Source organism: Giraffa tippelskirchi, chromosome Y, assembly GCF_054371585.1.
Source record: "Giraffa tippelskirchi isolate mGirTip1 chromosome Y, T2T-mGirTip1v1.2.pri, whole genome shotgun sequence".
NCBI classification, from domain to species: Eukaryota; Metazoa; Chordata; class Mammalia; order Artiodactyla; family Giraffidae; genus Giraffa; species Giraffa tippelskirchi.
In genome coordinates this window covers 12947609-12963418 of record NC_137290.1, presented here as the reverse complement: position 1 = coordinate 12963418, position 15810 = coordinate 12947609, and the positions used below count along the sequence as shown (strand labels likewise).

The window sequence follows — 15810 nt, the reverse complement described above, 5'->3', positions numbered from 1 at the left end:
TTTTGTTCATTTGTTTACTTTTAGCAATATAGTTTTACACTATTAACAAAAATTATTTTGGATAATAAGGAAGAAAATATGCAGCAGGCAAGAGAAGAAGAAGAAAGATGTAAAGAAGCAACTGCACATTTCAAGTTTACTTTGAATGAAATCCAGGCACAACTAAAACAACATGATGTACACAGTGTCAGACTCCACCAGGAAAACATTGAACTGGGACAGAAACTTAAGAAGCTTATTGAACAGTATGCACTGAGGGAAGAGGTAAAGGTGTTTCTCGTGTTTAGATATCTTGTTAGTACCAAAAGCTTTTTGCCCCTTCATACAAATCTAAAACTGTCACAAGACAATTTTAGAACTTCTGCACATGTGTAGTGGAAGGCAGGCTTATATCTTAGGAAAAGATTGTGCACCGTGTGAACTGAATTATCATCCTTTGATATCCCAGAAGTCACTGGATTGGATATGTAAGGTAATTTCTAGGAGACAATATTAAGTAGTAATTGTTTCTCATGTGATACTGGAAGAATGGTATTTTATCACAGAGGTTGTTTTTCCCTTATCTAACCTAATAACATAGGTTGTATTTACATGTATATACAAAATATACAAGTAGACATTTGCGTGTGTGTGTGTGTGTAAACATTTGGCAGTCAAATGCCCAATACTCCAGACTTCTGTGATCATCTGTACCATGTACAGTACCATTGCTTTCCCCTTTCTATGTTGTGTTTAGGAGAAGAAAATAGAACTGTCACTCAGTGTTGTTGGCACATCCAGTGAAATAAAAACTTCATAGGAATGATCTTTGGAATCATAGGAATGATCTGTAGAACCTGGTCATTCAAATTACTTTACAAACTAGTCTGTAAGTGTTGTCTAGGTTAAAGAGAAAATTGTTGACAACCTGCTTATGTTACTTTCACAAGCTAGATGTGCATCATGAGAGGCTTTGAGCTTTGAGTTTTCCAAAGGCTGCATGCCCTGACTTTAATGTGCTTTAAGCTAGTAAAATGCTGCTTCTTTAAGTGTTATGAACCTTATAAAATCTTCATCTTAGATACAAAGATAAAAACTTGTAACTAAAAACAAATATGTCTAGTTAAAATGGTAAGTTTATTTTACTACCAAAAAAGAAAGATTTGTCCAGTTTTCAGTCAAATTTCGATGTCTCAATTTATAGTTTAATGTATAAAACTTGAAAATATGTTTAGTATCTTTCAACCATTTTTTTTCTTTCAACAGTTTTATTACTTTCATAATTTGAAAATTAAAAGTGGAATCCATCAGTTAACTTCACCAGTTATTCACGTTTGCATCTAATAACTTTAAAGATCTACTTTGAAGCAAATCCAAGATGTCATATTATTCCGCTCCACTATTTAAAAACATATCTTGAAGTGGCAAGACTTTTTTGTGAAGCAGAAGGCAATACCATTTCATACCTTAAAATTTTATAACAACTTAAACATTAAGGTTCACATTTTTCCATCTCCCACCATGTAAGATTGTTTGAATCAGATCCAGATAAGGTTTATACATTTCATTGATTGTGATGTCTCACACCTTTACAATCGATCAGTTTTCTTCTCTTTTTTTTCCTCTCATAACACTGTTTATTTCAGATGCAGTTTTTAAGCATATGCAGCAAATTTTCTTTTTTTTAATATTTTTATAGTCAAATTTTTAAGAGGAGTCTTTTTAAGTTTTATTCTGAATAATGAGTCTATCTAGCCATTAATGTAGCAAATTTGAAAAGTGTGTGTTCAAGTCATATTACTTGTAAGTCTTATTTAAGATATCACTGAATTTCCTCTTCCTTTGTGTAAAGAAGGATATAACTTAATAAGTAAGCTGTTTACAATCAAGACAGATTTTGTACAGTCCTCAAATTTTTTTAACTTTCAGAAAAGTTTTTTAAATTATGTTTTATAAATCTGCCTATCTTCTTTTCTGGGATCTTGTAATGAAGATAGTTACTATTTCTCTATCTGAGAATGGTGTTCTGATTGTGTTATTGTGTATAAATACAACATAACAATTTAGGTTGAAAATGCTAATGACCTCTCTTACCAGTGTCTACTAATATGCCAGTTACCAAGTTCTTTACTTTAACCATTACATTGATTTTTACAGCAATTCTGCAAGGTAGATGTGGTTACCAACCTTTGTAGGTAAGAAAACTGATTCTTCAATGGAAAAAATTTGTCCAAGATCTTCCACTGGGCATTTGACTTCCTACCATTATGATATGCCACTATATACTAATACCTACACTATGAAATTTGGGAAAATTTAACGAGAAAATTGTTTAAGAATCCTATGTTTTTCAGTCTTTTTCTTGATAGTTTGAGCTAGTTTTCAATACAGAGCAGAAATATGAAATACAAACTATTACTGAATAGTTCACCTTGAATAAGGACATAAGCATACAGAAGTAGGCACAGGGGATCTTTCCTGTAAGCTTAGGATGGTTTGCAAGGAGATGTAAATAGATATTTCTTCAAGCATACACAGAAAGACCCAGTGTTACTATGTATCATAATGTTGGTAGGAGCAACAGAGAGCCAGGTTACTATATCTTATGTTAACATATCCTTACTAGTTTGTCCCCTTTCCTTAAGTAATAGAAGAAATTATATTTTCTCTGTAGCATATTGGTAAAGTGTTCAAACAAAAAGAATTGCAACAGCACCTTGTGGATGCCAAACTTCAGCAAACAACACAACTTTTAAAGGAAGCTGATGAAAAACATCAAAGAGAAAGAGAGTTTGTAAGTTGCATATCTTAAAGCAATTGTCTCTTCAAAATTGTTAAACAAAGCCATTTAAAACTCTTACACTTATTCAGCATTTTACATTTATACTGGGACAAGTAATTTGTCTTTTTACACCTTATACTGAGAAATGTTAGACTATATTTTGTTTTTTATTTCTGATGAAATTTTCACATTAAAAAAAAATGAACTGTTACACCAAGTTCAGTGAATAGACCTGCAATGTTTGATTTTTCTGTCTACACTATTATATTGATTTTCAGGTAGTGATAAGCAGGTTCAAGATTTGTGTAAGTAATCAGCAAATTTGGGCCTGAGAGCTAGGAGCAATTAAATTTCACACCAACCTTACCAAAAATTGGTCTCCTACATTCTGTTTCATTTTTTATAAATAGGTAAATATTTGTTTAATTACTCTGATATAACTTTCTGATGAAATTTAACAGAATTCTCTTATTCCCTAATCATAAACTATTCCCTGAATCTGTTTGGATTATTTTGCTTGTCATTATTAGTGAACATAGTGAACGTCTAATATTTATCATACATAAATTACATATGCTTAAGTTAAATTAATAAAGTGAGAAATGATTATAATAATGTGAACTGTTTCATCTAGCACTTTGTTCAAGTAGGCTGAGCCCTGAAAGTAAACATGGTGTGACATACATGTATGAACATTCCTGTGTATCCCTCCTTACATGAACAACTCATGTTTAGTGTGAGTCTAGTGTTTACAGAGATGCATTTTTCACGCCATGGACCTTCCATTAAACCCATAGACAATATCCATTACACAGCGGAAGAAACAGTTGCTGTTTCTGGTTTGGAGTAGAAATTAGGAGTCTGCACGCACATAAACAACATGCGTACATACGTGAATCTAGTCTCTGATTGGTTTAAGGATCTATTAAGGCTTATTTGCATTTTGTGTGACATTAATTCAAAAATTCAAGGATTGGATTTCATATTGCCCAATATGCAAATTTATTGTTTGATTTTCGTAAAAACAATGGTGCGCTAACTAGGTGCTCCTCTGTTCCACTTGTAAAAAAGGTAGTAAGAAACTCAGTCTGCTTTCATTGCCTCACTACATAGCCTGTCCACCTGCCTCTTCATACCTGTCGAGCTGCAGATGAGCTTTCTGAACAGTCTAGATAAGGTCAAGATTCCTCACTCTGTTTCCTGCTTCAGGGTGTAGATATCTAATTATTTTCACCTATAACAGAACAATATAACCTAATTTAATTGTTAAATTAACAATTTAATTAAATTAAAATTTAATTTTATTGTTTTAACAGTAAAACTCAGAGTTGTATAAACGTTTGTGTGCCTCTCAGGTACTTTTTGTACTTAAGAGGTTTATAGATGATTTCTGTATTCCTTGGTATTAATGACGGTTTAAACAGATCTGGAATAGAGGTAATTGACAATTGATATAATAGGATGTTTCACTGATTGACTTAGAATAATGAAAATAATACTAGAGTAATGAAAGGCTATAGTATTTGGTTTTCTGACATTTTAGTCATATGTGTAATTACTATTAGTATTTTACTGGAATGTTTCTGTTTTCTAGTTGTTAAAAGAAGCCACAGAATCAAGGCACAAATATGAAGAAATGAAACAGCAAGAAGTACAATTAAAACAGCAGGTAACGACAGTAGAGCTTAGCAGAATTTTTGAATCTCCTGGTTCCCAGCCAGAGCCAGAATTGAACTGAAAAAACAGATCTTTTGTCCTCTTGAAATTTTCCTCTTCACATAAGGTGACTAATTGATCATGTTTTGAATAGAATTTTTCTCTGTAAGTCCTGTACTTAGGCAAATTGGTATGTCTGATCAGACTGTTTTCATTGTCCCCCTTCTACTATCTAGATTTTTCACCAGTATCTTTTTAGTTTGTTCTGTGAGGAAAACAACACAGGCAGAGTGTACTATTTTTTTATGTAGAGTTATTTTCACATCCAGGTGCTGTTGTGCATTTATTCTTTTTAAAAAAGAATTGGGATTCTCTTTGTTTTTCATTGTCCTCTAGTGTCTTTAAGTTGATTGCTTTGTATGGAATTAAGAGAGCACATGCTGCATCTTTGCTTTAAAGGAAAGATACAGGAAATATTGTGCCTATCTCTGAAAGTTTTAGCAATGGTTATCTAGTTTTGATAGAGAGGTGCAGTTAGGCATTTATTTGATATATGTATGACTTAACTTTCTTTTAAGTTAAACCAATCACATTCTGTTGAAAAAATATATTACCTGTTAAGACTTCATTATATACTGTTTAAGCACTCTTTCTTTTAAAATATGCTAATATATTAAGAATGGCATGCATTTTCATGGGCAGTCTTTGGGAATATTTTATAATGGTGTTATGAAAAAGTGAAAATTGAAGAGGATTCAAATGTTATAGGTCTGTTGAATTTCCCACTGTCAGATTTAAGTACTTTATATTAGCCATATATACTCAGTGGTTCATATAAATGGAGAAGAGAGTAGATGTAGAGAATGTATGAAGAGTTTGTATTTACTTTAGGATATGATCTTTAATGTGAATGTCATTGATAATTTCTGCAGGTTAAATCACAAGAGGACCTGTTTACCAACCTCACAGACCATCTCTGGTTCTTGTATAATGTTATCAGTGGAGTTTCTATTGTCAGAGACTTACGTCCCTTTGGCTAGTCTTATCTAATCATTAGTCTGTTTTGTTTATTGTCACTTGCTTCCTAAGTGTGGCTTTGTTTCCCAAGTGTTGGGCTCATTGTGTGTTCTTACTATGTCAGTTTTCAGCCTTTATTGATGATTTCATTGTCTTTACTGTTTTGTAATCTAGGCACATAATTACAACTGTGTGATAATTACCAATTGCTAACTACTTACAACTGGCCAGCATTGAAGTCAAGTAGGAAAAAGTACTTGGATGTTCCATTTTTAATAAGAATGGACCATGGCTAAAACTGCCATAACTTCTAATCTCTGTCAAGTGTGTTTGCACGACTCCTTCCTGTTCTGTTTGATGTATTTGAAAAGCATCACTAATGCTATCTCTTAGGCTCAATTTAGTATTTTCTACTTTTCTTTAGCAAAACAGTCAATTTTCTGGACTTCTGTTTCCTCTTCCCGAATATAATACACTTATATTTACATGGTCTCTAAACTGTTTTTTCTTCATTCACATAAAATAATTAAACAAATGCTTTAGCCATTATTTTCTCAGCTAGATAATAATTATTTGAGGGTGAATTTTGCAATTGATGTCTCTACCTCTTTTAGCTTATTTTTTTCTCAGCCATACTCACATTAAGTTCTTTCTGTTTCATTCAGACTATTCTTTGACTTCTGTTTTATTTTCCTGCCTAGTACAAGGAAAGACATAGCCTTGATAGCAAGCTAATAATTATACAGGTTGTCCTCTAAAACAGTCATTTTTTCCAAGGGCAGTTTTTCAAAAACAAGTAGAAGGCTAGTGAATGACGTGTTACAGTTGTATAAAAAATATAAACTACATAACTCTGTGGTTTATTTTATAACTGATGGAATGGAGCTACCACATGTTTGTACACCTTAAATACGTACAGTTAGATTAAACCAACAAAGTTTCATCTCAGTGCATTTCAGTGAGTTACAAGAATTTTAGGCATTTATGCCTGCCCAAAGATTTATTATGTGTTTGTCTTCACTTTTATTGCTTATAGCAAGTAACTGATATTTAACCATATTATATTCTTTTGATAGTCTTTGGGATTTTATATTGCATATCTGAAACTCAGAATATTTGATACTTTTTTCTGTAGCTTTCTCTTTATATGGATAAGTTTGAAGAATTCCAGACTACCATGGAAAAAAGCAATGCACTCTTTACAACCTTCAGGCAGGAAATGGAAAAGGTATTTACCTATTTTCAGTAGAATATCACTACTGAATTTGTAAGAGATTATTTTAAACAATTACTATTTGGATGGAGTTTACATTAGTCTGGTTATGAATTTAATTTTATCTTTTTAACTCTTCTGCTGACTTACTTAGAAATTTTGCTCAGAAATTACCTCAAATGGCTACTGATCTTGACACTCTGAAAATTAAATTTTTATCCTAAGGACAAATTGTTGTTAAAAATAGATCTTTTAAAAAAGAGTTGCTTCAGGTGATCACACCCAGTCCTTTCACAAAACATTTGTAAGTTATTTTTTAAAATCCAAGCCAAGGAAAGCAGTAATATATTGTGTTTGCAGTAGATTATTTATGAGGACCTAGTTAATGTGTAGAATGGTTTTCATGTTTTAAATTTTATCTTTATATGTATAATATAGAAGGACACCTCTACAAAATGTAGAAAATAATTAAAATGTCATGTAGAGAAGTTTTGGGTCACTCTAGTTCAAAATATGGCTAAAGGGCAGTTTTAAAGTGTATAAGATATGCCTTTTTTTCAGATTACTAGGATCTGTTAGTTGCCTTGTATAAATTCATCGCACCAAGCTCTCTTCCACTTCCCTTAAAATTGGGTTTTTTATTCTTGTTGTTTTTAATGGAGAATAAGTAACAGTAGGGCATGATATTTTGCGAGCATTTGATAGATATTAGTCATCAGTTCAGTTCAGTTCAGTTGCTCAGTCATATCCGACTCTTTGCAACCCCATGAATTGCAGCATGCCAGGCCTCCCTGTCCATCACCAACTCCCGGAGCTTACCCAAACCCATGTCCATCGAGTCAGTGATGCCATCCAACCATCTCATCCTCTGTCATCCCCTTCTCCTCCTGCCCCCAATACTACCGAGCATTAGGGTCTTTTCCAATGAGTCAGCTCTTCGCATGAGGTGGCCAAAGTATTGGAGTTTCAGCTTCAACATCAGTCCTTCCAATGAACACCCAGGATTGATCTCCTTTAGGATGGATTGATTGGATCTCCTTGCAGTTCAAGGGACTCTCAAGAGTCTTCTCCAACAACACAGTTCAAAAGCATCAATTCTGCGGCGCTCAGCTTTCTTCACCGTCCAACTCTCACATCCATACATGACCACTGGAAAAACCATAGCCTTGACTAGACGGACTTTTGTTGGCAAAGTAATGTCTCTGCTTTTCAATATGCTTTCCAGGTTGGCCATAACCTTCCTTCCAAGGAGTAAGCGTCTTTTAATTTCATGGCTGCAATCAACATCAGCAGTGATTTTGGAGCCCAAAAAAATAAAGTCTGACACTGTTTCCACTGTTTCCCCATCTATTTCCCATGAAGTGATGGGACCAGATGCTATGATCTTAGTTTCTGAACGTTGAGCTTTAAGCCAACTTTTTCACTCTCCTCTTTCACTTTGATCAAGAGACTCTTTAGTTCTTCTTCACTTTCTGCCATAAGGATGGTGTCATCTGCATATCTGAGGTCATTGATATTTCTCCTGGCAATCTTGATTCCAGCTTGTGTTTCTTCCAGCCCAGCGTTTCTCATGATGTACACTGCATAGAAGTTAAGTAAGCAGGGTGACAATATACAGCCTTGACGTACTCCCGTTTCCTATTTGGAACCAGTCTGTTGTTCCATGTCCAGTTTGAACTGTTACTTCCTGACCTGCATACAGGTTTCTCAAGAGACAGGTCAGGTGGTCTGGTATCCCCATCTCTTTCAGAATTTTCCACTGTTTATTGTGATCCACACAGTCAAAGTCTTTGGCATGTCAATAAGGCAGAAATAGATGTTTTTCTGGAACTCTCTTGCTTTTTCAATGATCCAGCGGATATTGGCAATTTGATCTCTGGTTCCTCTGCCTTTTCTAAAACCAGCTTGAACATCTGGAAGTTCACGGTTCACGTATTGCTGAAGCCTGGCTTGGAGAATTTTGAGCATTACTTTACTAGCATGTGAGATGAGTGCAATTGTGCAGTAGTTTGAGCATTCTTTGGCATTGCCTTTCTTTGGGATTGGAACAAAAACTGACCTTTTCCAGTCCTGTGGCCGCTGCTGAGTTTTCCAATTTTACTGGCATATCGAGTGCAGCACTTTCACAGCATCATCTTTCAGGATTTGAAAGAGCTCAACTGAAATTCCATCACCTCCACTAGCTTTGTTCATAGTGATGCTTCTTAAGGCCCACTTGACTTCACATTCCAGGATGTCTGGCTCTAGGTGAGTGATCACACCATTGTGATTATCTGTGTTGTGAAGATCTTTTTTGTACAGTTCTTCTGTGTATTCTTGCCACCTCTTCTTAATATCTTCTGCTTCTGTTAGGTCCATACCATTTCTGTCTTTTATCAAGCCTATCTTTGCCTGAAATGTTCCTTTGATATCTCTAATTTTCTTGAAGAGATCTCTAGTCTTTCCCAATCTGTTGTTTTCCTCTATTTCTTTGCATTGATCACTGAGGAAGGCTTTCTTATCTCTCCTTGCTATTCTTTGGAACTCTGCATTCAGATGGGAATATCTTTCCTTTTCTCCTTTGCTTTTCACTTCTCATCTATCTGTAAGCCCTCCTCAGACAGCCATTTTGCTTTGTTGCATTTCTTTTCCATGAGGATGACTTGATCCCTGTCTCCTGTACAATGTCACGAACCTCTGTCCATAGTTCATCAGGCACTCTGTCTATCAGATCTAGTCCCTTAAATCTATTTGTCACTTCTACTGTATACTCATAAGGGATTTGATCTAGGTCATATTAGTCATGATTATTACTAAATCTTTTAGGCATAGTGGTTTGGAACACATGCCTGTCAGTCAAATTTCTTTTACCAGTAACTCCTGTCGTTTACCGTAGACCATAGAAAAGTTGTTTAACCTTGCTATGCCTTTTTATTCTTTTATTCTTAAAAACAAAAACTTTTGAGTGCTATATGTCAGACAGTGCTTGGCTATGTTAAGCCCTCTGTTTACCACCTTGAGGTGTTTTTAAACCGAGTAATATGGAGAATTAAATGAGCGGTAGATTGGTTATGCCTGACACACCTCTCAGTTGAAGTTCTGATCAAGGGACATGGTGATAATGTTAGGTGGACTCGAGCATGTGTGTGCTCATCATGAACGACAATTTTAAGACGGAGACTGTAATTTTGATACCTCCTGGAGAATCCTCTGGACTGGAACACATTCCTCATCTGCTAGTTGCTGTAAAGGTCACTCTTGGTCAGCATTCAAGCCATATACATAGCCTTTCTCTCATTTTGTGGATAATAAAATGACATGACATGGGGAACTAACTTTATCTTACCCTTGTTTCCCTCAACCATGCCATACTTAGTATCTATCTAGAACAGAGCTGATGTAGTAAAATAATGTTAGAAACAAAGGTGATTGACTAGCATATCTAAATCTTATTCTGAATTTCTGAAAACTAAGATTTTGTAGCATCGGATCTTATGTTTTGAAGCATTGAATCTTTAACAACATCTGAAATAAATTAGTCTTATGAGTTTGTGAGGAGATTAAAACTAAGGATTCAATAATTTAAATACTGGGATCACAAAGAGTCAAACACGGCTTAGCAGCTCAACTACAACAACAAAAACGAATCTCTATTCTTCTAAGACTCCTTTACCACTTTGAGAGAAGGAGGTCAGCAAGAGATGATCTCTTGTTGCCTCCAGCAGGAATGAATTGCACTCCAATCCTAACTGAGAGAGTTGAGGGTGTTGTATTGAAAGATTCCATATTCTGCTGCTTCTCTGAAACGGAGAAAATCAAATTTCTTTTCCTCATAATGTGCAACTCTCAACTTTCTTTCCTACTGTTCCACCAAAGGGGCTTCTGTTAGTTTCGCTGGCAACAAACTATCACAGCCACTTTTTATAAAGATATAAATAGCTATCAACTACTTGATGGAAGTACACTGTTGCATGATGAGAAGAACGTTATAAAATGGTTCTGTGGTGACTGACAGTTTAGAATTTAAATTTGCAATTGTGTTGGTTCACAGATGACAAAGAAAATGAAAAAACTTGAAAAAGAAGTGATAATGTGGCGTACCAAATGGGAAAATAATAATAAAATACTTCTGAAAATGGCTGAAGAGGTGAGGAAGTTCACATGACTGAATAGCAAATACTCACTTATTTCATTATGGAGGCAGGTTAAAACTTGTGTAAGTTTGCTAAGTTACTGCAGTTTTGATTATACATTTTCTTTCTTGCAGTAATTTAGGTGGTCTTACAGAGGTATTTAAACTTTTTGCCTTAACTAGTTAACTCAAGTTTGTGTTGTAGACAACTGTAAAGTATTTAAGTTTTGCTTTGTTCCATAGCATACTTGAGAATAAATATAACTGTTTAAAATACTACTATGTAGTGACATTCAAGACGTGATAAAAAGTAGTTTACAGGTTGACTCAGATTACTTAGTTTTGTGAACAGTAACCTAATTTGTGTTTCATATAAAGGTTTCATAAATTTTCTCTTTGTTTCCCAGAAGACTGTCCGTGATAAAGAGTACAGGGTCTTTCAGATAAAGCTGGAACGACTAGAGAAGCTGTACAGAGCTCTTCAGATGGAAAGAAATGAGCTCAATGAAAAGGTGGAAGTCCTGAAAGAGCGGCTCTCTGTAAAAGCATCAGTTATAGATTTAGCAACGCCTATGATACAGCCCTGCACTGCTCTTGATTCTCAGAAAGAGGTGATCACCCACTCGAAAAGAGCTCCAGGAGGCAAACTGGGGATTGAGTCCAAAGGAGCAAATGAAACAAAATGCAGCTCAAAAGACCCTTTTGATGTGATCCCTTCTGGGCATTGATTCTGTTGACTAAGATAAAGTATGATCACTGTATTGAGAGATATATTTTTTGTATATTTTTATGTAGTAGTTCCTATTCCTTTTGTGATGAAAATTTTCTTAGTTTTTCTACCATATATGTATTTTCTTAGCTGTTGGACTATATGATACAGGAGACTGCTTAGCCTTCTGCATTGTTTTGTATACATTTTATACTCCTTTATTGTATACATTTGCCTTATTTTTCCTTTATTGGAATGCATGTGCTCATTGCCTTGTCCTTTTAATACTTCTGTTTATTTGCTCATTGCCTTATCCCTGACTCTTGAATATAATTATCAGAATTAAAGTGAGAATTATTCTGATAATGGTTCCTCTATGTAAAAATTAATACTAATTTAAACTCTAGTTCACTAATATAAAAGAGAGAAAATAGTAAAGATGATTACTTTTGACCAGTAACTCATGTAAAAGCCAGGTGAAAATAAAAGTGCAGTGTGGGATATGAAACAAGCAAAGCATGTTTGATTCAGATTAGTTTTTGATAACATTTTCATCAAACATTGACAAATTGAGATAACTGCAAATTTTCACTCCTACAAAATTGTGGCAGAATATGTGTACGAAATATCATTTGTTTGGAAAGTGTTATATTCAGACAAGTCACTGGACAAAGGCTGAAAGTTTATGAGACTTAAAAATATTTATATATTTGTTTTAGTTTTACATTGGAACAGATGCCCGAAGGAAAAAAATCAGTATTTTAGGTGTTTGCATTTACAATGGGAAAATTTCTGAAGTTTGAATTTTGTTCTTTACTTCATTAGTTTGATGTAGAAAGGCTAAATAACCTTGCTTGTATGTTTCTGTCACACTGGTGTAAAAGTCCTTAAAAATTGAATTGTCTCATAGGAAAGAGCCCATAATGTGAAATAGTTATAAATTTCCATCACTGACCTTGATGATCAAGGGTCTGGACAGTGAAGCAAAGAACATATATGAAAATTGACTAATTAATCTGCAAAATGTAACAAAACCAAATACAGTTCTTTAACTGTATTTTTTATAGTACCTCCTTTAGTTACTAAAGGGCTTCTCCTTGGCTTATCCTTCTCCAGGGCATCCTAGTGGCACAGACATTTAAAAAAACTTAACCTCCCAGTGCAGGAGATGCAAGAGATGCCCGTTCAGTCCCTGGTTCAGAAAGACCCCCTGGAGAAGGGCATGGCAACCCACTCCAGTATTCTTGCTGGAGAATTCCATGGACAGAGGAGCCTGGTGGCTTACAGTCCATGGGATCTTAAAGAGCTGGACACAACTGAACGAGTACCACTTCAGTTATTAAATGAAAATACTGGACCCACTTCAGTGAGAGAGAAAAATAAAGATAGAAAAAATAAAGGTATGTGCTAGAAATTAAGATTTTTCTTAAAAGTGATATGATCGATGATATTTCACTAGCACCCTGCTGCTTATAAGATATTGACATTTAAGGTTAAGGTAGTTGTGTTGCCTGCCACACTTCTTTGTGGCATTTGTTTCTGTGGAAGGTAAATCTTGGGCTGAATTCAGTGTGGTTGACAGGATTTAATGTACTGTTTTGGTTATATTAGGTATAGTAGATATTGTGTGAAATAATATAGCTATTCGATGTAGATTCTATGGGATGTATTTGGTTTCTGTTCAAAGTTTTCCCTCTGGCTGTCACTGTACCACCTTTGATTCTTCAACCTTTGTTTGAAAATACTTTAGCTGGCTGATGAAAAGTTGCCATAGAATTAAAATGTGCTTGCTTTACCATTTTATGGAATCTTCTGGAGTATAAACTCTAGAGTGGCAGTGGATACCAAGGTATACAAAAAACAAGGGTATAGAATAACTTAATTGACCATTATATTTTAAGTTGTGTAGGATGACATTTTGTGGTTAGAAGACCAGTTTTTTTTTTTGACTCTCACTTTACATTTCTCAGGTGCTGGAGAATTATCTACCTCTTTCAAGCTGTAAATAGAAAATTACTGAAAACAAACTGCTAGATACACTCTTCTATTTTTATAACATACGTTTTTCTGAGGATAAAAGATTAATGAGACAGTCACTTTGCTTTTCGAAGGTGTTTTGTAGATATTTCACAAATGTGAATTTTACCTGCTCTGTTAGAGTAAATCTGTGATGATTAACGTAACAGTCTCTGTGTATTCTTTACACTTAATGTGACTTCATGTGACAGTGATCAGCTGCAAACATAACTGTAAAATTATTTCTCTGCCCTTGGAAACGTAGGTAATTACAGCATCATTTAAGTAAGTTGGGGTGAAGGAGACCACTCCCCAACTAACCGGCAGAAGTCAGTTTTTTTAGCCAACTTCTGTTAACGCCTTAGTTTCTTTTCTTTTTAAGTTTGTGTTTTAGGGGACTTCCCTTGTAGTACAGTGGTTAAGACTTTGCCTTCCAGTGCAGCTGGTGCCAGTTCAATCTCTCATTAGGGAAACAATACTGCAACAAATTCAGTAGAGACTTTAAAAGTGGTCAACATCAAAGAAAGGAAAACATCTTTAGAGTAGATGTTTAGAAGGTATCTATAGTGTGACATCTGCCAACACTTTGAATTTCTCTGGTTTTAGATGACCTTAGTAAGGAATGTCTGTATGTGGGGTTTTAAAGACTACTACTGATTGAATTGTATTTTTGATAATCAAAAATTAAGTTTATCTGATTTTATATAAGAAAGCAAATTTTTATTTTTGTTTGAACAACCTGGAATCCAGTATTTCTCTTGGGTATCCAGATAAGTCACTTGATTAAGCAATAGATATCAAGACAGCTATTGTGCAAATGGTGTTGGAAAACGTCAAGAATCAGCCACTTTATGGAAACAGCTAAAATTGTAAATGTTTTATGTAAAACATTTGTACAAAAGACATTTTCTATAAAATGAAAATAATATTGTTTACTTTATTGTAAATACTGGTGAACAGTGGTCAATAAATAGTTTTATATTCCTTAAAAAAAAAAATGAGAACACGACACAGCTCTGCAGCCGAGGAGAAACCTAAACCCTCAATTTTTGTGCTCGGCTGGCATGGCATTGGAAAATGGAAACTGATGCCTAGGGGCATACTATAAGGAAGGATACTTTTGAGGATTATTTATTAATTAATTATATTTAAAATTAATTATATTTTTAAGTAGATTTACTCGGAGGCCTGGAGAGCACCTTATTTCCTGGGTACAGTGCATATATGACCCTGGAACTGCTGGAATCCTCATAGATGCTGCTGCTGCTGCTGCTAAGTCGCTTCAGTCGTGGCCTACTGTGCGACCCCACAGACAGCAGCCCACCAGGCTCCGCCATCCCTGAGATTCTCCAGGCAAGAATACTGGAGTGTGTTGCCATGTCCTTCTCCAGTGCATGAAAAGGAAAAGGGAAAGTGAAGTCGCTCAGTCATGTCCGACTCTTAGCGACCCTATGGACTGCAGCCTACCAGGCTCCTCCGTCCATGGGATTTTCCAGGCAAGAGTACTGGAGTGGGCTGCCGTTGCCTTCTCTGCCTCATAGATGAGGAGGATGCAAATAAATTTGGCACTTTGAGCAGTGATTCTTTAGTGCAACAGGCTTTCACATACAAAAGCCAGGGTCCTGGAGCCTCAAATCTTTGAGAAGTTGCGATTGAAGAGTGTCTTAAGACTATCCTTTAGAATCTACCTGACCTAGAAGTGATCGGTCATGGTATACGTCAGAGGACTGCGTTCAGAGGTTGAAGGAGGAGGCCATGGAAAGTGCCATTTTTGTGGGACATACAGATGAAATGTTGCAAGATGCCTCTCAAAGTACAGATAAAAAGCAAGACTTTAAAAAATGACTCCTCCAAGTTAGAAACATGTTATCTTAACTCTTATTAAATGCGACAGACACTTCCATTAATGAAGTGGTTCATAAAGCCCAGCAACTAGGAGATTTGAGAGAATGGGGTTTTGAAAGAAAGGAAAACAGAGACTGGAACAAAAGTCATACAGAGTATCTAGAAAAGAGGTGTCCATGGCTCTTATTAAAGAGCAAGTCCTTAAAGATAAAATTGATGAAACACCTACTACAGAACTGTGGGCTATGTACCATAAAAAATAAATAAATATTAGATGTCAGGAAAATGCAATGTACCTTTATAGATAAGGAAAATGAGGATGGGGAAAGAGAACCAAAGGGAAATAATCCACTTTATGATGATAAAGATGAGTCTTAAATACTCAGATTTGTAGATAAATGCTCAAATATTCAAGACTGTGGAAAGATGTGAGAAAGAGTGAAAGGAGACAAATGACTTGTGAGCCAGGACCTGGTAGGTTC

The 15810-nt window shown here is 35.2% G+C and overlaps 1 protein-coding gene across 21 annotated transcripts in view; it reads left to right on the top strand.

The window, feature by feature from the left end:
* The window catches only part of LOC145537796 (gamma-taxilin-like), a 75520-nt gene extending 61875 nt beyond the window's left edge, over positions 1-13645 (top strand). For 5 of the 21 annotated variants that reach the window (XM_081568663.1, XM_081568648.1, XM_081568649.1 and 2 more), the window contains 6 exons: positions 70-264; positions 2654-2773; positions 4356-4430; positions 6570-6662; positions 10678-10773; positions 11166-13645. In XM_081568663.1, the coding sequence (XP_081424789.1) occupies positions 70-264; positions 2654-2773; positions 4356-4430; positions 6570-6662; positions 10678-10773; positions 11166-11486 (900 nt within the window). In that variant the 3' untranslated portion in view covers positions 11487-13645. Of the gene's footprint in view, positions 1-69; positions 271-2653; positions 2774-4355; positions 4431-6569; positions 6663-10677; positions 10774-11165 lie in introns of all 21 variants that reach the window. The other 16 variants (XM_081568660.1, XM_081568662.1, XM_081568661.1 and 13 more) reach the window with 8 other exon arrangements.
* The last annotated feature ends 2165 nt before the right edge of the window (positions 13646-15810 follow it).